Genomic DNA, 26,015 nt, shown 5'->3' with positions numbered 1-26,015 from the left:
TTCAATGAAGTGTGAACTTGTAATCATAAACTAAACAGAATTGTTTTAACAATATTGATTTTTGTTTGTTTGTTTGTTTGCGTATTTGTAATTTTCTGCTTAAGATTGTTTCCTTTATATTGTTGGAAACGACTTCTTGTTTTAAACCTTTTCTCTACATGAAAATGAAAACCTGTCGATATATACTTACTTTAAACTCAAACATGGATAAAATTGCAGCCATTGACACCTCAGCCAGTTTGAGTCTGAAAGAAATTATAGGAATAACTTCCTACCGACTTACATTTACATTTACATTTAACCAAAGCATCGCCTTGCAAGAGGTATAAGGGAAATTTCATAACTTTGACATTCTTCCCATTTCTTCTACGGAATGAATTTTGAATTTACCGCTGTTGTTTTCAGCAAAACTGCAATTCGAATTGACACTTTAGTGTCAATAAAAATCCTGAGAACAGGTTGATAGCATATCTAAACTCGCCAAACCGAAATTAAACTCAACTTTTCTGTTCAGCGAACAAGAAAATATCCAATTATACAGTCAAATCGTACACAACGTGTTTATTACTAGAGTCTACTGACTTGGTTTCCGTCGTTTTGTGGATCAAACAGTATCAACAACGTCCATGTGCATGTCCCGCAATTAGACCGATGTGTGGCGTCATACAAGGTTCCATGTTTCGATAAGACTACAGTGCCATCTGCTATCCGCTTCTACAAGACACCTTAAGTGTATTTATTGATGGCGTCCGTGACAATAAAATTAATCAAGAGAAGTCCATCGATTAACACTTCAATAAAAGGCAGATAACCGATTTCGTGTTTGCACCTACATGTATATTCGATAATGGAAGAATGGAAATGCTAGTTTTGTTGATGACAATCATTTCATCAAATCTGGTCATGCTAAAGCGTCGAAAGACTGCTAAATCATATCATAGGTACTTTTACCCTCTAATTCTTGCCAAAATACAATTTCGAATGCCGACAGACATTTTGAAATCCTTAACGTATATTTTTTTTTAGTCTTTCACATAATCGATAACACATCTACAATGTTCATGTATAAAAATACTGAAACAATTGGAGACACGCGTTGGGGTTGAAGAGGAGGTAAAATACAAGACATATGAAACTCTAGTCCTAGATTTGTATATTAATATACCGTAAAGTGTTTACTTTAACAAAGGTCGATGAAGTCAGCTGGATTATGTTGAGGTAATTTTAAAGTTTGGAAAATTATAAATTGTATTCTTATATAATTATATGCTATATTTACTCGTGTACATAATTCTAATGAGAACGCATGTTCTCTTTTTTTGGAACTAAATTACGTTAGGGATATCAAACAACGTTTTGAATGTAATTCATCCGTCAATCATAGGAATATCTGTCTAATTAGTATTTATCATAAAATTTTCCTTAAATTTTATTACAAATATAATATAATACTTAATTATACAAAGATATCCACAGAATAGCAAAAGAGTTAATTTATATAAATAGAAATGATGAAGCAGCAAACACAAATTATACATGTCACTAAGATTAGGCCCAAGTTTCAACTGTTGTTTTAAACAAACGAACAAGGCTTCTATTACTCTTAACATTGAAATCGGTATTATTATTTATAACAGATCACAAAATGTCTATGAAAATAAAAAGTGCCTGAGCTTTGTCGACACCATTATGTAGAGAACCCTTTATTATAATACACGGATTTGCACAAAGTGCCAGTATAACATAACTGCATGGATGTTGAATCAGCAAAATTGGACTTCGATATATTAGATAACACTAGATACTAACACCAGAAAAAAAAACTCAATTGTAAACCAACTTCATTCACAACGACTTTATTTTGCCACTATTTACCAGTAATAATCTGGTTCGCAGCGACTTCTTTCGCGCCATGCACTTTTCAGTAAAAATGCAAAATTTTACTTTAGACGTCTTGGTCAGGACTGGTTCAAGCAAGAACTATCCATGACGATGCAATTCTCACAAACCTTGCAAAAATCCCTCGCATTTGAATAAAAGAAGGATAACGGATATACATTACGACACTGTAACATTGAAAGTTACACTAACATATAGTTCATCCGTATGGTTGCGAAAGATATAATTCAAGTATTGGAGCAAATACTTCAAGTTTCCTCTTTCGGTCTTCCGCTGTCTGAAAATTCGTGTTCAGGTAATCACCGATGAATTTAAGAATACCAGTGCAAAACTCGTTAGCATAGCAATCAAAATTAGCCTCGGTCTTCACGGCAACTGCCAAGGTGTCAACTATGGCCGCAACGAATTTGGAAGAATCGTTGTCAGCACCAATTTGGAGACGACTAACTAACGAAAGGATTGCCTCCGCGTGAGTTTTCCGCGAAGAATCGCCTTCTTGGTGTCTCAAGTCCTCAATTTGATCGTTCGGTATTTGATCAACGAGTTTCCCATCGTCCTTTTCTTGAAAAAAGTAAACATCTAAAGCTGTTAATGGATCCGATATGATGGCTTGTATTGCAGAGATGATTTGGCGACATTCTTCCTCTATTAAATGAGCAATTAAATTACTGTTTATGAAATAATGTCGCAAAAAGCGCTGTTCAAGACAGGTAACCATGAAATTAAGAACCTTCTCCAATGCATTAAAGATTCCGGAATGTGATGCAAACATTTCTAACTCGGTTGTTTCCAAGGTATAGTAAAATGCCGTCTTCCAATGATAGCTAGTCAATCGTTCTGAAAACTCTTTCAGGTACCCTTTCTGTAACGACTTTAAAAGTAAGAAACATAGTCTTTGTCCATCTGAAAACGTGGAAGAGAGAATCATCTCTGCGTTGTTAAATCCAATGCAAAAATCTTTCCTGACATCTGGATTGACAATTGCGGGTTTTGCTATGACGTAATATTCGCTTTCATAGATTCGGTCAATCGCTTCGCGACTTGGCCAAAATGATTTTGATTCCATTAATCTGCTTCTCCATTCGACTAAACATGGTAATATCCCTTTTATCGGAAAAGCTGGAATAAAATCACGACCACTTTTAAAATCAAAGAGAATTGTTACAAGTTCTTTGGTTGTTCCGGGAGAACTATTTCCCTCTGCTTTAGGATCCTCGGGGATTTGGTCGTTATTGCAGGATTCCTTATCACAGGATCCTTTACTGCGTCCGTCATAGAGCGATGTCAATGTCTCGTCCGTTCCGGCCTCAATGAGGGCGCCGAAGGTTTGAAAAGTTAAAGAATTCTGAATATTTTCAGGTCGCAATTCTTCTATCAAAAAGAAGATGTTTCTCATAACTGAAATCATGTCCCTTGAGATGTCACTTACATCAAGCAGACACCCAAATTGTTTTGTGATGGCTTTGATATCTGCTTCCACCTGAATGTACCCTTGTTCTTTGCCCAGGTATTCAAAACCAGTAAAATGGGCTTGGTTATGTCCAGGTTTCACCTCTTTGTTGACCTTGATGTGAATAAAATCGTCAGACCGTGTTAAAGATGGCAAAGTGAAGACATCGTAGATGCCTCTCAAAATCTTGAAGACACTGTCATCGAAGTTTTTTAAGAGACTAGCGTTCAAATATTTCCCATCCACCACTGACAGGTTCGATAACTGTGCACTAGGTGTCTTATCAACATTGATGTGGACAAAGCAAGGCACATCTTTGCTGTATTCTAAAGTCTCTACCGGGATGGCGACATCAGATATTATCAGGTAATCATAGTCCCCTTGGTCCCTTCTTGACCGGAGTCTCGTCCGCTCTGTAGTACTACCCACCACCATGCATCGCTCGTTCCTAAAGTGGGACGCGAAACTGGAGATGAACTGACAGTAGTTGTGTTGTCGCCAGTCATTCTTCACCACACGACTTTGTTGCCGAAGAACCTCTATGTAGTGCTTGGCTTTGTCATGGTCAACGATGAATGGCATGACTGTCGTCCATGTACCTGAGAAAACAAAATTTGAAAGAATTTTACATCAGACATAAGAAACTGTAAATTTAATGCGATACTTTAGCAGTAAAAGCGTCGTGTATACTAATCAATTAATCAGCTCTCTTTTGATATTTCTGTTGAGTAACAAATATTATGTTTAAACACGCGGGACTGTATTATAAATAGTATATAAATTCTTTTCCTACTATTCGTGAATAACATGCTTGTACTGGTATATTTAATAGTTTATGTATCTAGGTTATATGTAGGACTAATGATTTAAGAAGATGATGGGTCATGAATGACTTGTTCACTTCGATTAAAGCATGGCTTAAGAAAAAATTAAGATCTCCCAATTCCAAGGAACAACAACCTTATTCTACACATATTCGTTAATCAATAGGTAAGAGAAACCCGATCCCTTTTCTATACTGTCTTTTCTAAAATTTGGCTGGCTAGAAGACATCAATAACAACTTGAATATTCAAGCAAGCTGAAAGACGGAAGTGAAAAAGTTTACTTGGATTACAAAGAAGATATCAGTGTAAACTCTTAAAAAATTGCATAAAATTGATCATAATAGATAAATAATTACCTGCACCAAAAGAAATACACTAAAATAATATCCCAAATGTGTTTTTTCATGAAGAGAAACGTCGATCGATAAGAAATGAGTCAATCAGAGATGCAAAGTGAAAATAAACAGAGGACATTAAAAATGACGCATATTTACGAAACCGAGAAGGCTCATTCGAGATTCAAAATACGAGATTCGACATACGAGATTCAAGATTCGAAATTCGAGATTCAATATCTAAATTAACCAATCAAACCATGGATCTGAAACCTGTATCCTAGCAACATCAAACTGTTCTAAATAAAAATCATTCGTACATGCTCTTTCCTACATGTACAAATAAATGTCTTAATAGCTCTTATATAGTGGTTATAAAATGGTTAAATTAACATTAAATTAGTGATAACACTGTGGGCTTTGCGAATCTAAGTGATTTTGTTTGCCCTGTATGTACTTTCCACCGAACCATTTTAACCCGTAGTGTATTCGCCCAACTGTGTAAAAATCGGCTGGCGAAGAGAGATCTGTTTAATCTGAATAATTAAAACTGGGTATGGTTTTAGCTATGAAACGAAATTCAATGAAATAATCGACATGTTAAAATATAGGTTATGATGCAGTTCAAAAAGTTTTAAACCATAGAAGATATAGTGATTTACAACCTCAGCGACAACATCAAGATAGGAATAGTGTATTGTATGGTAACAATGCCATTGTCGAGATTACAGAGAGAGAGAGAGAGAGAGAGAGAGAGAGAGAGAGAGAGAGAGAGAGAGAGAGAGAGAGAGAGTTTTGTAGTGTCAAATTCAATTATGATTTAGAATTTGAAATTGCTTTGATTTGATACAAGCATATGTAGACAATAATTAAGCCTCTTAAAGGAGAAAAAAGGGGAGGTAGCTAGGGTAGGGCAGACCAACTAGCAAGCTTTTATTTCAACGGTGTTAGCGCACGTGTGATTTTTGTGATGTCTTATCAGCTAGCGAAAATGATTTTAAAAAACCATGACATTTTCTTAAATTGTGTGCGGATTGGTTGTACTCAATGATCTGATTTCAGTATATAAATTTCGGGGGGGGGGGGGGGGGGGCTTTAGTCCTCATTTAATTTGTCAGTTATTCTTCTGTCCCCAGTTCGTTTTCTCTTCGTTTTTCAGGCTTTTTTTCGTTTTGGCTCGGCAAATTAATTTCAAATTTTTTGTGTAGCTCCATAACGATGCACTACAAATAAATTATGAGTAGTTTTACTTTTGATAAACAGGTAAATATTCGTACTTAAATTTAAATTTGACTTTTATGATCGGAGTTAGTGTTCCAATAAATATAGGGTAGGAAAGAGAAGATGGGACTTTTTGGCGCATATCCTACTGTACCATTCATTCAACACAGCTATTAATATTAGCACTCATCGAATTCAACTTGCGTTCCTTTTTTTATCCACTGGTTTGAAAGCTATCAATTTTTGAAAATATTTCGAATTTATGATCTGATTATATATAGCTTAGGGCTTCTATTTACCCAAATGGACTAAAATATACCCAAAATGAACCTAAAAAATATGACGAAATTAGTTTTCAACGACTCATTTTTCATTACTAATCGGGTATGTCCTTTAGAAAACCAGTTTTTCTCCACACATGATTAGCAAATAAAACGATAGTAGCACGGACATGGATATTTGCCTATCCCTCATCGGTTCAATTACATATTAGAACACACTTCTGAAGGTTGTGACTTCATCTATAGTAGCACAAACATGGATATTTGCCTATCCCTCACCGGTTCCATAACCAACGGTAAAATTTCAATGAAGTGTGAACTTGTAATCATAAACTAAACAGAATTGTTTTAACAATATTGATTTTTGTTTGTTTGTTTGTTTGCGTATTTGTAATTTTCTGCTTAAGATTGTTTCCATTATATTGTTGGAAACGACTTCTTGTTTTAAACCTTTTCTCTACATGAAAATGAAAACCTGTCGATATATACTTACTTTAAACTCAAACATGGATAAAATTGCAGCCATTGACACCTCAGCCAGTTTGAGTCTGAAAGAAGTAATAGGAATAACTTCCTACCGACTTACATTTACATTTAACCAAAGCATCGCCTTGCAAAAGGTATAAGGGAAATTTCATAACTTTGACATTCTTCCCATTTCTTCTACGGAATGAATTTTGAATTTACCGCTGTTGTTTGCAGCAAAACTGCAATTAGAATTGACACTTTATTGTCAATAAAAATCCTGAGAACAGGTTGATAGCATATCTAAACTCGCCAAACCGAAATTAAACTCAACTTTTCTGTTCAGCGAACAAGAAAATATCCAATTATACAGTCAAATCGTACACAACGTATTTATTACTAGAGTCTACTGACTTGGTTTCCGTCGTTTGTGTGTACCATATCTGTAATATGATAGTCTGACCAGAATTCCGGATCGATAATGTTCGACCATGTTGGTTCCGTATTTAGTAGTTTTAGTTTAGTTTCCGGTTATGAAATAAAAAGATGGAAAACTCATCACGAGTTCAGACCATTTATTCCTCTCACATCCATCGTCCATTTATCATAAACATCGATACCGGAACATGGTGGAGAATCATTAACTGTTAATCTACACCCGTTATTTCAGCAAGGCCGTCTATGATGGATTCACAGAAAATCCATATTACGAGATTTTCCGGCCATGTACACGAAGACCCCCAGAAGTTCCTCGATGAACTGGACAGTTACTTGATCCTTCACGACATTAAAGTAACATCGACAGACCGTAAGTGTGCTGCTTTTCACCTACATCTACAAGGACCGGCTTTGTCCTGGTACCAACGACTGGCCGACACAGTAAAGTATAACTGGAATAATTTGCGTGCAGCTTTCCTGGCACAGTATAACAACAACCGTTGTTTCCACATTGACGTTGAGAAGTTCCACTCATTAAGATTGCAACCAAACCAACGCATTGAGGACTTCTATGCCACAGTAGTCGATCTGGGAACAAGACTGGAGGTTGCTGACAGAGACGTCATGCACCGTTTCATCGCGGGCCTCCCAGACCAGCTGGCATTTTTCGTTCGGGCAGGCCGACCTATCGATTTGGCCCAGGCTTTTGAATCCGCCCTGTCTGGCTCCGCAAGTGGTTACAGGAAATCTGACCCTCCAGAGCTGTTGCAGCCCACCGCTGCCCCAGAGACTTGTACTACCATACCTTTGGCTGCTGCTGCCACACAGCCCTCCATTGACAACCTCGTTAGGAAGATTGAGTTGCTCTCTACCCAAGTAGACGACCTTCGTCAGCTTAACTCTCGCAACCAGGACCGCCACATCCCACGAGGAGGATTCCGCATGTAGAACATAGACTGTTTTATCTTGAGATTATACATTGTATTTTCAACTTGTGTCTTTTCATTTTGATACATATTCAAAACCATTTTTCATTTTTATACTATAGCACTGTAAGTACAGTACTTTGCTATTGCTGAAGCGTACGCTTTTTCAGAAAATCACCAATGTGCAATGTTTACTTTTTCCATGAATTCTAGCTTTTTCCAAAATAGTCACTACTGCAACAAAATGTCAGTGTGTTACACAATTGCAATTTACTTAATTGTATCTACATTGTTTACTTGGCATTTGCAGATTAGTTTTCTTCTTAATGCACTCTGATTTGAATATCATGTTGTGTAAATGTGAGAGTGTTTGATGGGCCCAATGAATGGTGTATACATGTTTCGTACATTTTATTCAATTCTGATTTCATTACTATAGAATGTCCATTTCTTCAGGTTGACTACCATGGAATACTAGTATTAATAACAATGGAATTATTATTTTTGTGACAATGTACTTTCATCGGATGTCCATATTTCACCTATTGTTGAGATTCCCTTGATCTTTATCATTTATGTCATTTCTTGATTTTGGAATTCTGGTCTTTGATGTTGTTTGAAAAAATTCTCCATTTTTTTTTTCGCACGGCGGGGATGTACCATATCTGTAATATGATAGTCTGACCAGAATTCCGGATCGATAATGTTCGACCATGTTGGTTCTGTATTTAGTAGTTTTAGTTTAGTTTCCGGTTATGAAATAAAAAGATGGAAAACTCATCACGAGTTCAGACCATTTATTCCTCTCACATCCATCGTCCATTTATCATAAACATCGATACCGGAACATGTGGATCAAACAGTATCAACAACGTCCATGTGCATCTCCCGCCATTAGACCGATGTGTGGCGTCATACAAGGTTCCATGTTTCGATAAGACTACAGTGCCATCTGCTATCCGCTTCTACAAGACACCTTAAGTGTATTTATTGATGGCGTCCGTGACAATAAAATTAATCAAGAGAAGTCCATCGATTAACACTTCAATAAAAGGCAGATAACCGATTTCGTGTTTGCACCTACATGTATATTCGATAATGGAAGAATGGAAATGCTAGTTTTGTTGATGACAATCATTTCATCAAATCTGGTCATGCTAAAGCGTCGAAAGACTGCTAAATCATATCATAGGTACTTTTACCCTCTAATTCTTGCCAAAATACAATTTCGAATGCAGACAGACATTTTGAAATCCTTAACGTATATTTTTTTTTAGTCTTTCACGTAATTGATAACACATCTACAATGTTCATGTATAAAAATACTGAAACAATTGGAGACACGCGTTGGGGTTGAAGAGGAGGTAAAATACAAGACATATGTAACTCTAGTCCTAGATTTGTATATTAATATACCGTAAAGTGTTTACTTTAACAAAGGTCGATGACGTCAGCTGGATTATGTTGAGGTTATAAATTGTATTCTTATATAATTATATGCTATATTTACTCGTGTACATTATTCTAATGAGAACGCATGTTCTCTTTTTTTGGAACTAAATTACGTTAGGGATATCAAACAACGTTTTGAATGTAATTCATCCGTCAATCATAGGAAGAAATATCTGTTTAATTAGTATTTATCATAAAATTTTCCTTAAATTTTATTACATATATAATATAATACTTAATTATACAAAGATATCCACAGAATAGCAAAAGAGCTAATTTATATAAATAGAAATGATGAAGCAGCAAACACAAATTATACATGTCACTAAGATTAGGCCCAAGTTTCAACTGTTGTTTTAAACAAACGAACAAAGCTTCTATTACTCTTAACATTGAAATCGGTATTATTATTTATAACAGATCACAAAATGTCTATGAAAATAAAACGTGCCTGAGCTTTGTCGACACCATTATGTAGAGAACCCTTTATTATAATACACGGATTTGCACAAAGTACCAGTATAACATAACTGCATGGATGTTGAATCAGCAAAATTGGACTTCGATATATTAGATAACACTAGATACTAACACCAGGAAAAATAACTCAATTGTAAACCAACTTCATTCACAACGACTTTATTTTGCCACTATTTACCAGTAATAATCTGGTTCGCAGCGACTTATTTCGCGCCATGCATTTTTCAGTAAAAATGCAAAATTTTACTTTAGACGTCTTGATCAGGACTGTTTCAAGCAAGAACTACCCACGACGATGCAATTCTCACAAACCTGGCAAAAATCCCTCGCATTTGAATAAAAGAAGGATAACGGATATACATTACGACACTGTAACATTGAAAGTTACACTAACATAGTTCATCCGTATGATTGCGAAAGATATAATTCAAGTATTGGAGCAAATACTTCAAGTTTCCTCTTTCGGTCTTCCGCTGTCCGAAAATTCGTGTTCAGATAATCACCGATGATTTTAAGAATACCAGTGCAAAACTCGTTAGCATAGCAATCAAAATTAGCCTCGGTCTTCACGGCAACTGCCAAGGTGTCAACTATGGCCGCAACGAATTTGGAAGAATCGTTGCCAGCACCAATTTGGAGACGACTAACTAACGAAAGGATTGCCTCCGCGTGAGTTTTCCGCGAAGAATCGCCTTCTTGGTGTTTCAAGTCCTCAATTTGATCGTTCGGAATTTGATCAACGAGTTTCCCATCGTCCTTTTCTTGAAAAAAGTAAACATCTAAAGCTTTTACTGGATCCGATATGATGGCTTGTATTGAAGAGATAATTTGGCGACATTCTTCCTCTAATAAATGAGCAATTAAATTACTGTTAATGAAATAATGTCGCAGAAAGCGCTGTTCAAGACAGGTAATCATGAAATTAAGAACCTTCTCCAATGCATTAAAGATTCCGGAATGTGATGCAAACATTTCTAACTCGGTTGTTTCCAATGTATAGTAAAATGCCGTCTTCCAATGATAGCTAGTCAATCGTTCTGAAAACTCTTTCAGGTATCCTTTCTGTAACGACTTTAAAAGTAAGAAACATAGTCTTTGTCCATCTGAAAACGAGGAAGAGAGAATCATCTCTGCGTTGTTAAATCCAATGCAAAAATCTTTCCTAACATCTGGATTGACAATTGCAGGTTTTGCTATGACGTAATATTCGCTTTCATAGATTCGGTCAATTGCTTCTCGACTTGGCCAAAATGATTTTGATTCCATTAACCTGCTTCTCCATTCGTCTAAACATGGTAATATCCCTTTTATCGGAAAAGCTGGAATAAAATCACGACCACTTTTAAAATCAAAGAGAATTGTTACAAGTTCTTTGGTTGTTCCGGGGGAACTGTTTCCCTCTGCTTTAGGATCCTCGGGGATTTGGTCGTTATTGCAGGATTCCTTATCACAGGATCCTTTACTGCGTCCGTCATAGAGCCATGTCAATGTCTCGTCCGTTCCGGCCTCAATGAGGGCGCCGAAGGTTTGAAAAGTTAAAGAATTCTGAATATTTTCAGGTCGCAATTCTTCTAACAAAAAGAAGATGTTTCTCATAACTGAAATCATGTCCCTTGAGATGTCACTTACATCAAGCAGACACCTAAATTGTTTTGTGATGGCTTTGATATCTGCTTCCACCTGAATGTACCCTTGTTCTTTGCCCAGGTATTCAAAACCAGTAAAATGGGCTTGGTTATGTCCAGGTTTCACCTCTTTGTTGACCTTGATGTGAATAAAATCGTCAGACCGTGTTAAAGATGGCAAAGTGAAGACATCGTAGATGCCTCTCAAAATCTTGAAGACACTGTCATCGAAGTTTTTTAAGAGACTAGCGTTCAAATATTTCCCATCCACCACTGACAGGTTCGATAACTGTGCACTAGGTGTCTTATCAACATTGATGTGGACAAAGCAAGGCACATCTTTGCTGTATTCTAAAGTCTCTACAGGGATGGCGACATCAGATATTATCAGGTAATCATAGTCCCCTTGGTCCCTTCTCGACCGGAGTCTCGTCCGCTCTGTAGTACTACCCACCACCATGCATCGCTCGTTCCCAAAGTGGGACGCGAAACTGGAGATGAACTGACAGTAGTTGTGTTGTCGCCAGTCATTCTTCACCACACGACTTTGTTCCCGAAGGACCTCTATGTAGTGCTTGGCTTTGTCATGGTCAACGATGAATGGCATGACTCCAAGTACCTGAAATGAAATAATTATAAATGCCTAATACAATAACAACAGCTGATCAAGGCGTAAATTTTTTAAAACAATTTCATCAATATTTCTTAAATAATGATATATTTAAGAAATAAAGAATCATTCTTTGAGTATTATGAGTTTCAGGCACGTAGCATCAGGGGGGGCCAGGGGAAGTTAGTAAAAAATTGGTATGAAAATTAGGAAATGAGTAGTCAAATTGAAGTTACCTCCCCCCCCCCCCCCCCCCCCCCCAACGGATTAGGAATTTCATGATTTTGGAGGGGAAAATTTTGGTAGGGAAGAATTTTTTTTTGGAAGTATAGTTGAGTCTACCCCCCCCCCCCCCCCCCCCCCCCCCCCCCACGGATTAGGATTTTGAAGATTTTTGAAAAACTTTAAATTTCCCTTTTTTTGCTTGTCAAGATTTTTTGGATGGGTCTGGCCCCCCCACTTTCAAAAACGATGCTACGTGCCTGAGTTTATAATTTTGATCAGGCGTGATCAAATCCAATAAAGCCCGAGGGGCTTTCCGAAAAAAATTGACCACGTTCCCTATATGAATTGGGTACGTTTTCTCCTGCTACCGCAGCCAATATCGTTTTCTGTAACGCTGTAAGACACGCCCATTTTGTATCGCTCATCTTTTGTGAAATAAGATGTATGGACCATAGGCTTAATGTTCGATGTTATCATGGAAAAAGACAGTTGAAAATGTAAACATAAAAGAATTGTGTTACTAGGATGGTTCCCAGTAAATAACTATATAAAGAATCGCGCCGAGTATATATACTAATCAGTTATATATAATTGTTTACGTATTTAAGCATTGAATCATTATTTTTTGAAAGATATAGTCTCATAACTGCAGCGGTGTGTGCATACAAATTGAGTAACGCGCGCTAGCGCGTTATGAAAATGTGTATGCACACACCGCTGCTGTTAAGAGACTATATCTTTCAAAATATGATTTAATGCTTATATTTACATTTTTTTAACTTCTTGCCTTGTCTGCAAATGTGATTTATACGTCAAAATTTCTGTTTTATCCTAAGGGTAAGTTCAAATTAATGGAAGAGCCACTGTAACAGCCACAAACGTGAACTTTGATTCTCGCTTGTGACGTTGCATTTTACAGCGTTCAACGTTTGTTTTAATATTTTTTGCATGTAAAGTGTGTGAAAAGATACTGCAGTTATAAGACCGTAACACACACAGGGTACTCAAAGGTTAGAATGATTAGTTTTATTATGACGTCACAAACGTTGAACGCTATAAATGCAACGTCACAAGCGAGAATCAAAGTTCACGCTTGTGGCTGTTACAGTGGCTCTTCCATTAATTTGAACTTACCCTTAGGATAAAACAGAAATTTTGACGTAAAAATCACATATGCAGACAAGGAAAGAAGTTTTAAAAAATGTAAATATAAGCATTAAATCATTATTTTTTGAAAAATATAGTCTCATAACTGCAGCGGTGTGTGCATACAAATTTTCATAATGCGCTAGCGCGCGTTATTCAATTTGTATGCACACACCGCTGCAGTTATGAGACTATATCTTTCAAAAAATAATGATTCAATGTTATGCTTAAATAACAGAAGGTGTATCTCAGTAGGGTAGGCCTATTTGTAGGACTAGTCTATGAAGATGGACCGTGAATTACTTTTTCACTTCATTATAAGAAAGGGAACTGGAAGTAATTGTAAATATATATTGTATGTGCATGTATACAAAAGGACAGACACGAACGATGTATTCACATCAATTTTAAATGCTATAAATCCAAACTCTTAGTTTAGCCGATAACTGGTACAGTACCAGAATTATTGCACCTTGGCATAATAATATTAATATCAACCAAATGACTAACCTTGATAATGTAACGATGACTTATTGTAATTTTATATAATTATATAGAAGTCTACACGCCCTGTTAACCCCATCTTCGCTAGCCAAGGGTTTCTGATCCGCACCGCTTCTCACGTGAGAAGCGGTGCGGATCAGAAACCCTTGGCTAGCGAAGATGTGTTAACCCACAGCGACCTAAGAAAAATCAAGGAGTGTATGAATTAATCATGATTCATGATGATGTCAGGCTCAAAGTCTCACAGGAGACGATTTGGCTGTTTCTCCTTTAAATCCATTCATTACTTTCCAAATGAAAGCTGAATACTATGATACTAGTAAATAACAACACATTGTGTGGAATTAGCAACGACACGCTGCAGCTATTTAATATTTGGCATATTAAATGTACACACACATAATTATGGCATAAAGTTGGATCACATGATTTATTTTAATAAAACAATTCTGAAAATTTAAACTTTCCGCTGTACGTGTCGTCCTAAACTGGTATTTAACACCTGAGTAATTCTTTATATAGCCTTGCTAATAAACCGGTTCTTAAGAACCAGGTGACACAAACAGGTATTCGAATGAAAACCTTATACATGTATATCCGGATAATTAATTCATTATTATACCAAGTAGAAATTGATTTCTGTCTAATTCGTCCCTCAAACGAAAGAAATCATATTTCTCCTTTAAATCCATTCATTACTTTCCAAATGAAAGCTGAATACTATGATACTAGTAAATAACAACACATTGTGTGGAATTAGCAACGACACGCTGCAGCTATGTAAATATAAAGAACGGGGAACTAATGCTACTATTAATATAGGATATAATAACGTAATCCAACTTCATATATATTCAGAAAAATCAATACAAAAAGATACAATATAATCAATAAACAACATGATTACAACTATTATAAACCAAGTTCTTTGGAAACACTTAAACGTTCACTAAGCAGATCCTGGACATATCCATCCTTAGCAGATTCCGAACGCCAACGTCCATGTCTCTTGAATATCCTGTCCGGAATTCCTCTCACTGCCGACGCAGTCGCTCCACCTGACCGCAAACTGTGAAGTCCATAAACTTTGATGTTATCTACAATTCCTGTAAATGCTTCGATGAATAATTCACGAACCCTGGTGTAAGACAGAGGCTTTTCACGATTACGCAACCGGTAACTACTTCCCGATTTCGAAATAGCACAAAATACATATTCCTCTGAATCGTCTTGAATCCCAGCTAAACGAAGATACGATTCAAAATTAGAAACAGGACACATATATGAAAATGTTCTTGCTATAACAACTCTTGTACCGTCTCTGTAGATATCAGTCTTACTAGACTCGATGAATATTACAATATGATCAGGTAAAAATTGAATATCAGATCTCTTGATATTTATGAGTTCGCTGCTACGTAAAAATCCAGCGAATGCCAACAAGACCATACAAATGATTCTTTGATTATAAAGATTATTACATTCAAACAGTTTCAAATACATACAACGTAAATTTTCAACAGTTATTGGTTCTTTCTTTTGAACAGGTTTTGCCACTATACGTTTCCCACCTTCCATAATGTTTTTAACAAACTGATTGTCAGTCGGAGAATTGAATCCCACAAGATCATGAGCCCATTTGATTCCATAGAATGCGTCAACAATAGGGGATGGAGAGTTTGCCCGTTGAACCAAGCATGCTAAATAAATAGATACATGTAAAGGTTTTGAAGGAAATAATTCACTTTCCTCGATTCCTTGTTCTTTTGCCCACTTCTTACATCTCAGGAAATCTCAGGAAACTGTTACAATATTTGTTTATAGTTGAATCCGCTCGTGACGTTTGCATAATCCCAGGAAGTGCATACACCTTTTCACGCAACTTTGAAGGCAACTGAATCAAATCTCTTTCAAATACCTGAAAAAACAAATTTGTAAAGGAACACCAATAAATATTTTTTCTCTTTGAAATTATCTACCGGATATGTATAAAAATACATATATTTATATCTACATATCAGCTTAATTAAGATATTTAGCACATTTTCTTCAGAAATGAAGATATCAGTTTGATAAAAAACCAAACTTGCCAAATGGCAAACCACAAATGTGGTGAAAGAAACTTTAGTAAATCCATATTGATAAAATATTTATCTCTATTACAACATAGCGCAAATTGCCTGATATTTCTCATACAAGTTTATGGGAAACAATTCCCAATTAATCAATAAATTTGTTTATTTTGAAGAATTTAAAACTGCCGAAAAACAATTTTGAAATCAAACTCTGAAATCAAAAACAAATGCAAGCATTCTAAACTTTAAATCTTCTTTACCAAAAATACCAGACCCGAGTTTACCACGTGTGTAAAACTCCTTTGCTACTGGAAGATCCTTCCAATCTACAATATGTGACCTGTAAACTTCAGAAATTAAAATTGGCCAAAAGGCTGATGATTCCCATAGCGGAACTACTAATGTTCCATATCCTTTGCATTCGTTCAAATTCTCCAAAACTCTTGGAATAAGATAAAATGGCGGTACGATCCATGCATTCCAACCTGTCCAATTAATAGTAAATGCATCAACTGCATACGTAAAAGGATTCCAATACCTGGAACAAAATTTATCTACCTTTGCATTGTAATCACAAGCAAATAAATCAATATCATACGGACCCCATTCCCGTGATAGGTCATCAAAAACAGTTTTCACGATACCCCAATCATCAAAGTCGACAATTCTGCTCAAATAATCTGCTTGCTCATTGAGTTCTCTTGGTATCCATTCAATTTCAATACCAATCTTATATTCTAAACAAATTTGAAAAATGTTCATTGCAAGATCTTGTAAGTTATTTTTCATACTCCCTTTTTGAACAATGGAAACAACATTTGCGTTGTCTGTAAACCATTTTATATTCTCACCTTTGAGAAATTGTACAAATGACCGAAGAACTCTATCCACCGCGGCCAATTCTCTCCATGTGGAACTCATAATTCTCTCAGATTCTTCCCATAAACCATGAGAAACATTTTTACCTGTCCGTACGCAATAACCGCCATAACCAGTATTACTTGCATCTGTGTACACTACCAGATTAGAACTTGGTTTAACTTTCATATCCCTTCTATTCAACATATCTAAAGACGATTTCCAGAAACTTATCTGTTTTTTACTTTCCTCAGAAATTAAAATCATGCTATTCCATGTTGGAGCAGACACAATGTCAATACTAAGACATTTGGTCATTAACTGGGCTACACTTCCGATAACAACAGACATAGATATGATTTGTCCAACTAAACTTGCTAGTCGTCTTACCTTTATTCTGCAATTCTGGTTCATAAAATGCTCAATTTTGAAAATTGTTTTTTGAATCTTAAATACACGCTTTTCAGGAATGTAAATTTTCCCCATATTACAATCCAAAACAACACCAAGATACTCGATAACTTGACAAGGGATCCACATGGACTTTTCCACTTAAGGCACAAAACCTGAACAAACTAAATCATACCGTACCTCTTTGGATATTTTGCATGCTTCGTCATACTTACTATGGCAGCCAAACCCATCATCTAAATACATAAGTACAGTTTTACCTTCTGTACGCCATTTCTTAACTAAGGGTCGTGTGAGTTTAGTAAAAATATATGGCGCAGATGCGAGACCAAATGGCAAAACATTAAAACAGAAATATCGATCTTGAACACCAAATTTCCATGAAAATCCTAAATATTTTCAATGGTCAGGAAAAATATCTATATGGTGATATGCACTTGTGATGTCAAATTTAAAACACCAACTATTTTTATTTGTATACATAAGAGCGGTTCTTATATCGTCATATTTCACAGACTGTTTCCATACATGCTTATTAACTTCCCTTAAATCTAATATAAGCCTTCTTTTCCCACTGGAGTTCACTGAAACAGAAAGAGGATTAGTAACCAAAAACTCTGTATTTTGTTCGGATATCAAACCGTTTTCCAATAGCTCCATTATTGCTCCCTGCACGAAAACATCTTCCTGTAAAGCAGATTTATTATTATGCGAAAAGCTCTGCTCTGGTAAAGAATAAAAAGGTATTTTATAACCATCCTGAATAGTATCTATGATATAATGACAAGCATCAATGCATTTCCAAAATTCAATATTTGATTTTAATCGCCCTCTAACAGAGACTTTGCCACCTTCTTTATACTCATAGCATTCGTTAAACTCATCAACACAACTTTTTCCATCATAATACTTATCTTTTATCAAAGATGATTCTTTAGACTGTTTAGCCTCTCTATTTAGCGGACTTAAGCTCTGGGCATTCTTTTCTTTGGTGATTGGGTTTTCCGCAGTGGAAACAGCCAATGGGAAATCTGGATGCAGCTGGCATGATGGGGAAGCCAAAGGGCGTTGGGCCACGAAAGGGCTGTCTAGCTGGAAAAGGAAAATAAGGAGCACTGCTCCTAACATTAGAATAGCTACTCTTAGATTTCAGTTTTTCTTTTTGCTTCTCCTTTTCTTTCTTTTCTTTCATGGCTTTATTTTCTGCTTTAAACATTCGTTTTTCGTCATCCGAATCATCAGCCAATGGATTGGTTACATAATTTTTCACTGTACTCCACCCACAAGGTGATGCGTCAGCCATTTTGATAAGTTTGTTACGCTTATTACAAAGTTCAACTGATTCATGAATAAGTTCCTTGCAATAATCATATTTATTGTTATTCAAGGCCCACGAAGCCTGCATCAACGTATCAATAATCTTCTCGTTATGTTCAAATTGATCTTTGTTACCTGGATGTTTCCAGACTATCGCTTGTTCTGACTTTAACTTCTTCACTTCAGACGATACGGAGGAAGTTGCTCCCTGTAATTCTCTTTTAAAATTATCAAGTTGCATTGCCATAGTATTCTCCATGTCCATTTTCTGTTCATTCATTTTGTTGAGAATGGCTTGTAGCATGTCTGCCTGAGCCCCGCCCGACATCTCCTCGTTCTGCATGCCGAATTTCAACTTTCCGCTGTACGTGTCGTCCTAAACTGGTATTTAACACCTGAGTAATTCTTTATATAGCCTTGCTAATAAACCGGTTCTTAAGAACCAGGTGACACAAACAGGTATTCGAATGAAAACCTTATACATGTATATCCGGATAATTAATTCATTATTATACCAAGTAGAAATTGATTTCTGTCTAATTCGTCCCTCAAACGAAAGAAATCATATTTCTTTTAGCTATTAACGTACTTATGTACGTACTTTAACAGTAATTAAAGTGAATTTTACTTACTTTTTATAATCAATTTATTAATTAGTTAAAAGAAAAAATGCTCTCTTTGATGAGTCATGCGGCTTTTGTATTTTTTCTGCAATGTCACCACTTTCATATCCTAGATGAATCACCAAAGAAACATTTTATTGTTTAAACAACGTTATATGGTCCACAGTAGTTGATACATGCAGTTTCAAGTTTCATCTACGTAAATATCTCATATATCGATCAACGGATTGTGTTGTGTTCGGGTATATAAAATCTTTAGGGAGGGAATATGTACATTGTACGTCCCTGAATATACGAAATAAAGATTGATATCTTAAAATGATGTGGTTTATGAACAAGTTTTAGGTTTAGCCAACTAGGTTTAGGGCGAACGATAACTAGAGCGGACGGACTCTGGGCGAACAGGTATGAAAAAAAAATAGATAGTGCGAACGAACCCGATACCCTCATATAAACTTTCGACATATTTTAGTCGGAAGCGAGTATTTACGCTAAGTAAACTATCCCAGATCAGTGTAAAATCGTAAAAAGTTGTGTAAATTTCATTATTAAAGATATAATTACCTGTACCAAGAAAAACACGCTCAATATATCTCCGAATAGCAAACGCATCTGTGTATATAACGAAATGAAACTACGCTAGGGAACGACTTAATCGGAAGTGGAAAGTGAAAGTAGTCAGGAAAAGCCAAAACAGTGACTCAAGTCAAATGGCGCAAGTTCGTGAAACAATTGAGCTACTTACTCACATTTTGAATGAGAACGGATGCTCTAAACTGAAAGCGGAAATATTCAGACTTGCAAAGTTTGATAAAGATGAAGCGGTAAGGCTAATCAAGCGGAGTATGTAATTTACATACAAACTACATGTCGTCTGTTCCAGTTGCAGGCAAAACTGTCTATAACCAATCAAGGCATAAGTAACGAAATGACTGCACACAAATCATGAAATGTGTTTGCAAGCATAAACACTGTATATTTTTGTATTTAAGGAAGAAAAGCTCCTGGAGTCTAATTTTTGTAATTAGATTCCTTTGGGATATTTTTTTGTCAGACGACAACTACACTACACTCTACAGTGCTGTTTATCTACAGAACTTTATATCTTTTTTTTTTGTCAGGTTAAGTGACAACATGTTTATAGACTCTGTTATTGTCTCATTAAATTACCTTCGGAAGCAAAGGAAATATTTCTACTGTTTGTGTAGGTAAATTAGAAATTAAGACGAATATGTAGTACATTTTCAGTACATCCCAAATAGTATTACAATAAGAAGTGACAACACTAGAAAATTATGTTCATCGTAAACTTACAGATAAAAAAATCCTAAGAAAACAAAATTTTGAGCCACATTTAAACAAAAATATGGCATGAGCCAGGTTTACGTAACAAAAAATTGTGAGCTTTGTATTTCGCTTATAACTAGCTGCAGGTCTGTAGCTCCCGGTCTGAAAAAATTTGGATGGACGACCTGGGAGCTACAGTGCCTCCCATAGTCAAAAACTGCAATTTACGGCGCACAAAAAATTGCGCTAGTTAGGGACTGATTGACCTTATTTACACACAAATTCTGTGAAAACAATTACCGGTAGTACCATTGAATTCTTCAGACAATTTACTACTGATATTGTTACTTTACTCGCCTCAGACTTTCTTTAACACATGCTAACCGACCTCGGAAAATAAAGTATATTAATTCACGTTGAGATCGAGAGTCGCCATTTTTACATGTAAACAAACTGCACCACTTCACTTTACAGGGTTGGTGATCGTGTTTAAAAGAATATCAGAGGCAATTGAAGTGACGATATCTGTAGTAAATTGTCCGAGGAATTTTTTGGAATCAAATATTTGTACAGAATATGTTTGGAAATGAGATTAATCAGTCCAAAACTAGCGCAATTTTTTGTGCGCAGTAAATTGCAGTTTTTGACTATGAGAGGCACTGTAGCTCCCAGGTCGTCCATCCGAATTTTTTCAGACCAAGAGCTACAGACCTGCAGCTAGCTTATAAATTGACAATTGATGGAAAAAAAATTTGGCTGACCATACAGAACATTTTTTTTTATTTTTAGAAAAGAATATTTATTTTTTTCCTTTACAGGCATTGGTGCTATGGAAGATGCTTTTTGAACTACTTTACTATTCAAAATATGGAGTCATTGATGAAGTGACAATAAGAGCATTTTCAGAACTAACAACAGGTATTTATTATTGAGTACTAAAAGTATAAAAATGGTACACCATAGGATATTGTACTGCTTTTAATTACAGGTAACATAAATCCAAATTATTTATTTCAGAGGAACTTGTTGTTTATGTAAAACAAGAATTTCAGAACTTAGGATTTCTCTCCAAAGAGTTCAGCCATCTTCCAAACGATGCCAGTTCTGGTAGTAGAGAATTACTGCTGGCATTTGCGTGGTTGTTGTGTAAACAAAATCTCGTTGACAAGTTCATGGACAATTGCTCCTCTCCCATAGAGGATTCTTCGTTACTAAATGAGGTATGTGTCATTGAAAGTTAAAACTTGTAGCATATATACATGTGTATTACAACCCATCCATACCCAAAAAATACCCAGTTTATTTCATTAAGTTTGTCAATTACTTTTATTGAGAATATTGAGCTTTCTAAGTGAATGGTAATCAATTGTTTATTACCAGAAGTTGTTTACAATGAAAACCAAGTCTAAGCTGTAAAATGCAATTTTCCTTCCTTGAGCGATTTGGATTCAAATGCTACAATTCTGTTTGATTTTCATATCCCATAAACAACAAGGTTATATTACTCACCCATTATCATTTTTTATATACAGTACTAGCTGTTGTAAATGTACTTTTTATGCCAGCTTGGTCTTGAAATAAAAAAAAAAACATATAAAGTTACATACACTCAGAATAATTCGTCTTAGCAATTATGAAGTTAAATAATCATTTATTTGTCATTTATTTAAATGGGTTTTTTTGATCATCAATTTTTACACAAAAGATCATCATCATGAATAAAAATTAAGAATACATGCAGGAAGAGCTTTAATACTAGTATCTATAATAATTAACTCTTCCATCTTGCATGCTGACAGCTGTTTTTGAGTTATCTCTCCTAGTATAAAACAATTACAAGTTCTAAACCAAATGAATTCTATGTCTTTATCTTTTCAAATAAGTATGATAAATAAATGCATATATTTATTGTATATATAAAAGGTCATGTTCTTAACTGTGCAAACATAATGCCATTTAACCAAATATACCTGTAAGTGTATTAGAAACTGTTTCAAATAAGTAACTTCATCTTTTCTTAGTTTTACCAAGTTAGGATAAGCAGTATTGCTTTAAAAGTAGCCGAGTTGAAAATTTCATTGAAATGTTGTTTTGTTTTGAAAAGCTTGAGAGAAACAAGCCAGCATCAGAAGGCAGAAGTTTAGCATTGTCAACATCCCTGTCCCCGGTACAGAAGGTCCAACAACTACAGCTCTTGAATGGGAAACTTAGAAATAGTTTGAGGAGGCTGTATTCATTACAAAGAGAGAAAGCTAAACTTCAGCATCGGGTAAAGAAGTGATTTCAGTGATTTTTTTTCAAAATTCATTTCAATAGTAAAGATTTTTATTTCAGATTTTATAATTAATTTAATAGATTTTTTTATCATATGATATGATACATCTATGTAGAATCTCATACTTTCTTTGTTTACAAAACAATAAACAAGCAATAAGGTCCGAAAATATTGATGTTTTGCATGTGATATGATATTACAAGTACATGTAACATTGCATTTATTGCATTACATTTTTCAAAATTTAATATCAGTGGTTTTATTTGATATTTTGAAGATCAGAAATCTACAAGTAACACAGTCTGTATGTAAGTAGTGCTGTATTTCAGGTGAATGAGTGTACCCAGGGTGCCTCCCTAACACCTGACATGCCTCACCTGTCCTCCCTAGAGGTACACCTGCTGAGACATCCCCAGCTGATGAGCAAGATCATGACCCTCCTAGAGAAAGACAATGTGCGACTGCGACACATGCAGGAGTGGAGGGACCAGGAACAGGTCTTCTGGAAGTGGATGGTCAGACATTTTGATATACATGTACCCATTAATTGTAAAATAATTGGGTTAATGCAGTATTGAAACACATTGGTCAAACCAGTTTTGCATTACATGCATGGATTGCTTGTTCCATACAGTACATGTATTGATTGATTGTCCAATGCAGTTTTGTATTACAAGTATTGATTAATTGGTCAGTACAGTACATGTACTGCATTGTTGTTTGTTAAGTCAATGCAATATTGCATATTTGATTCTTTGTTCAATGCAGTGTTCAATTATTGATTGTTTGCATTATATATCTTAATTGGGTATTAATGTAGTATAGACATGTATACTCTGTATAGCATTATTATTGAATGTTTTTGACAACACAAATCTTTTTCTATGAGGTAGTAGAAATTGGGAGGTTCCTGTAAATCACTGTACAGTAGTTTTGTTGTTACTACATACAGCGTTTTAAAAGTAATTATTCATTTTCAGTCAGTAAAAAGGAAAAAATGTGATTGTTAAAAAATATAGAATAAAAATTATAAATTTTGTTTTTGATGATATAATGAGGGTTAATTGGAAGTTTATTAATTTTTAACCTTTGCAGGAGAGTGTCCTTGAACTCAAGGTCAAGGAATCGCCTCGTAATGAAGAGACACCAATGATGTACTACAACATAGGGCCTGACCCCGTGTCACGCATGAATGAAGCCAAGAGGAAGTTGGAGGAAGCCATCCTAAGATATGAAGCAATCATTGAACAGATAGAAGAAATGTGGGAGACAAAGGTATGTGAATTCAGTTAAAATCTGTAATTTGTTTACTGTGTTCAATTTCATAAAGGTATCAAAAAAAATTCTTAAAAGGTACAAATAACACTGTGTTTTAATAGATTGCGCAAAAACATGTGCAATGAAAACTAAAGTCGGCCACCTTAATTCAAGTTTCAAAATACATTTATATTCTTTTGAAAGATGAGCTAAGTTTGATTTTGACATTTTTGTGTATCTTGCAATATGCTTAAAAAAATTCTTGTAGCTAGGAAATACTCTACTTTGCACTTTTCTTAATTTCATTAAGTCTGCTGACTAAAGCCTGGCTTGTATAGATAATACATGTATAAAGTACACTGTACCGTATCTGGCTGTCTGTCAATTTGAATTAAATTTACTGCTCATTGAGATTCAATATCCATGCAGTCGCAAAATTCTTACTACAATAAAAAAGGTCTACATGAAAAGATGATAATCGCATATATATCCATCTGGATGCTAACTCAATTACACACTTTTCCCAACAGAAATTGTGAAAACTAATATTTCGCCCTTGTTGTTTCTATTATGGATTGACATGATTAACAAGAAATAAAAGTATACAATCATCTGCTGTAAGTTTGTATTGATTCATCACATCAATCTGACAGAGCAATTATTACTAACATTTAGACATCATAAAGGTCTGGTTCTTCACACAATGGTTTATGTATCCTGTCACTCTTGTTTCAATGGAACTACATGCAATTCACAGTATCACTTTGTAAGTCATAGTATGTCATGATAATTCATAGCAGTCATATCATTCGCTCCAGGTAATTAATATGTTTCTGCTTTTAAATAATGGTTTGAGTACTAGATTTAACTCGTTCAAAGATTGTCATGAAAAGATTCTTTTTCTGTCAAGGTTTGAACTATTTCAGGCTTTTACGGTACTTGTAAATGTACTGAACCTTTGAGATGAATTGTTTATTGATGTTGTGTTGTTCTGTAGAGAAGTGAAGTGTCTGCTGAAGAGTTGGATGGATTACTGGACCTTCTGAACATGGAGCTCTCTTTGCAAAGGTCCAATCTTGCGATGGGCAGTTCAGACTTTTTCATGTTAAGAGACCCAACATTTGTTTTGAACAAAAAAGATAAGAAAAAGACAAACCTTCCCAAGCACTCAGAGCGTTTACCCACAGCTCTTGGTCCTGGTGATGACATGGGTATGCCTGCAGAAATCTCGACCGAGATAGCAGCCTTAGAATCTCAGATGAGATTGCTCGAGACAGAGGTAGCCAGAAAGTCTCAGCGTTACACCTTTGACCTTGAGAGACTTTCTGTAAGGGTTCCAGGAGCATTACTGGTCCAACCAGCATCTTGTGTTTGAAACTGCTGCCAAAGACAACTAAATTAGCAATAGTGTATGTTCTGCTCCTGCCCCTACATTATTTTAAAATACCAGTCCACTGCCAATTTTTTGCATTGTTTGGTAACAATAACATCATCAAAAGGAAAAAAAATTACACAAAGTTTTAAATGAAAGGTAAGTTGATTTTATTATGGTATTGTACATATACCTGTTTTTAAGGTATTCTTCTCTCATTAGTGACCTGTATTCTTTACAAATGTTTTAGGCCAAGAGGTCATTTTTCACTGCTGATATTTCACTGTAATGTTAGTTAAAAAATATTGTGGCTGACATTATATTTCAACATAAAAAACTTGGTTTACAATATTGAATTTCATTTAAAATATGTGAACATTGGATATTACACTGTATGTAAATATGTGAACATTTATTTGGTTGTTTTTTTTAAACATTTATTCCAACGTGTTATGTTTATTTACAATATAAATATTTATTGATATACATGCATTATAAATATTTGTGTTATGTGTGTTTTGTATGTTTATATGTCTTCACCAAAGTTCCGTATCATTGAAATGTAAATGAAATGCTTTTAACAGTTTCATATGGTTATAGCCTGCTATTGATTGTTCCTGGATTAAAATATTTTGAATTTTCTAGAGAGAGCTATTT

General features: G+C 35.3%; 4 protein-coding genes across 7 annotated transcripts; 1 reads left to right on the top strand and 3 right to left on the bottom strand.

The window, feature by feature from the left end:
• Positions 1-1,391: 1,391 nt before the first annotated feature.
• On the bottom strand, positions 1,392-6,541 carry LOC105336705 (uncharacterized). 2 transcript variants are annotated; one of them, XM_066086666.1, is made up of 2 exons: positions 6,506-6,541; positions 1,392-3,948 (listed from the first exon to the last, which is right to left on the bottom strand). In XM_066086666.1, exon 2 carries the CDS (start codon positions 3,929-3,931, stop codon positions 2,099-2,101), a length of 1,833 nt encoding a protein of 610 aa, XP_065942738.1. In that variant the 5' UTR covers positions 3,932-3,948; positions 6,506-6,541; the 3' UTR covers positions 1,392-2,098. The 2 variants fall into 2 exon arrangements, with proteins under 2 accessions (XP_065942738.1, XP_065942737.1); XM_066086665.1 differs by lacking the exon at positions 6,506-6,541 and adding an exon at positions 4,532-4,655.
• A 3,375-nt stretch (positions 6,542-9,916) lies between these two features.
• On the bottom strand, positions 9,917-19,862 carry LOC105336703 (uncharacterized). Of its 3 annotated transcripts, none has more exons than XM_011441136.4 (2): positions 19,732-19,862; positions 9,917-12,017 (listed from the first exon to the last, which is right to left on the bottom strand). In XM_011441136.4, the coding sequence occupies exons 1-2, from the start codon at positions 19,777-19,779 to the stop codon at positions 10,173-10,175; spliced, it is 1,893 nt and encodes a 630-aa protein (XP_011439438.3). In that variant the 5' UTR covers positions 19,780-19,862; the 3' UTR covers positions 9,917-10,172. The 3 variants fall into 3 exon arrangements, with proteins under 3 accessions (XP_011439438.3, XP_011439439.3, XP_034326628.2); XM_011441137.4 differs by having other exon boundaries at positions 19,738-19,834; XM_034470737.2 differs by lacking the exon at positions 19,732-19,862 and adding an exon at positions 13,890-13,961.
• On the bottom strand, positions 14,152-15,917 carry LOC136276463 (integrase/recombinase xerD homolog). The gene has a single exon (XM_066088505.1). It carries the CDS (start codon positions 15,459-15,461, stop codon positions 14,796-14,798), a length of 666 nt encoding a protein of 221 aa, XP_065944577.1. The 5' UTR covers positions 15,462-15,917; the 3' UTR covers positions 14,152-14,795.
• Positions 19,856-26,000, top strand: LOC105336704 (tubulin epsilon and delta complex protein 1). The gene is made up of 7 exons (XM_011441138.4): positions 19,856-19,991; positions 21,273-21,372; positions 21,472-21,674; positions 22,559-22,723; positions 23,059-23,244; positions 23,825-24,004; positions 24,984-26,000. The coding sequence occupies exons 1-7, from the start codon at positions 19,878-19,880 to the stop codon at positions 25,359-25,361; spliced, it is 1,326 nt and encodes a 441-aa protein (XP_011439440.3). The 5' UTR covers positions 19,856-19,877; the 3' UTR covers positions 25,362-26,000.
• Positions 26,001-26,015: the final 15 nt, after the last annotated feature.

The sequence above is a fragment of the Magallana gigas genome, chromosome 6 (genome assembly GCF_963853765.1).
Source record: "Magallana gigas chromosome 6, xbMagGiga1.1, whole genome shotgun sequence".
In the NCBI taxonomy this organism is placed as follows: domain Eukaryota; kingdom Metazoa; phylum Mollusca; class Bivalvia; order Ostreida; family Ostreidae; genus Magallana; species Magallana gigas.
This window is presented reverse-complemented; position numbering and strand designations above follow the sequence as displayed.

What these genes read in the sequence shown, in the direction of transcription:
- LOC105336705 (XM_066086666.1), bottom strand. Translation starts at nt 3,931, where the DNA reads ATGCCATTCATCGTTGACCATGACAAAGCCAAGCACTACATAGAGGTT.
- LOC136276463 (XM_066088505.1), bottom strand. Translation starts at nt 15,461, where the DNA reads ATGGAAGGTGGGAAACGTATAGTGGCAAAACCTGTTCAAAAGAAAGAA.
- LOC105336703 (XM_011441136.4), bottom strand. Translation starts at nt 19,779, where the DNA reads ATGCGTTTGCTATTCGGAGATATATTGAGCGTGTTTTTCTTGGTACAG. An exon ending in GCGTGTTTTTCTTGGTACAG is followed by an intron (nt 12,018 to 19,731) that starts GTAATTATATCT and finishes ATTTCATTTCAG; the next exon opens with GTACTTGGAGTCATGCCATT.
- LOC105336704 (XM_011441138.4), top strand. Translation starts at nt 19,878, where the DNA reads ATGGCGCAAGTTCGTGAAACAATTGAGCTACTTACTCACATTTTGAAT. An exon ending in AGTTTGATAAAGATGAAGCG is followed by an intron (nt 19,992 to 21,272) that starts GTAAGGCTAATC and finishes TTTCCTTTACAG; the next exon opens with GCATTGGTGCTATGGAAGAT. An exon ending in ATTCTTCGTTACTAAATGAG is followed by an intron (nt 21,675 to 22,558) that starts GTATGTGTCATT and finishes TGTTTTGAAAAG; the next exon opens with CTTGAGAGAAACAAGCCAGC.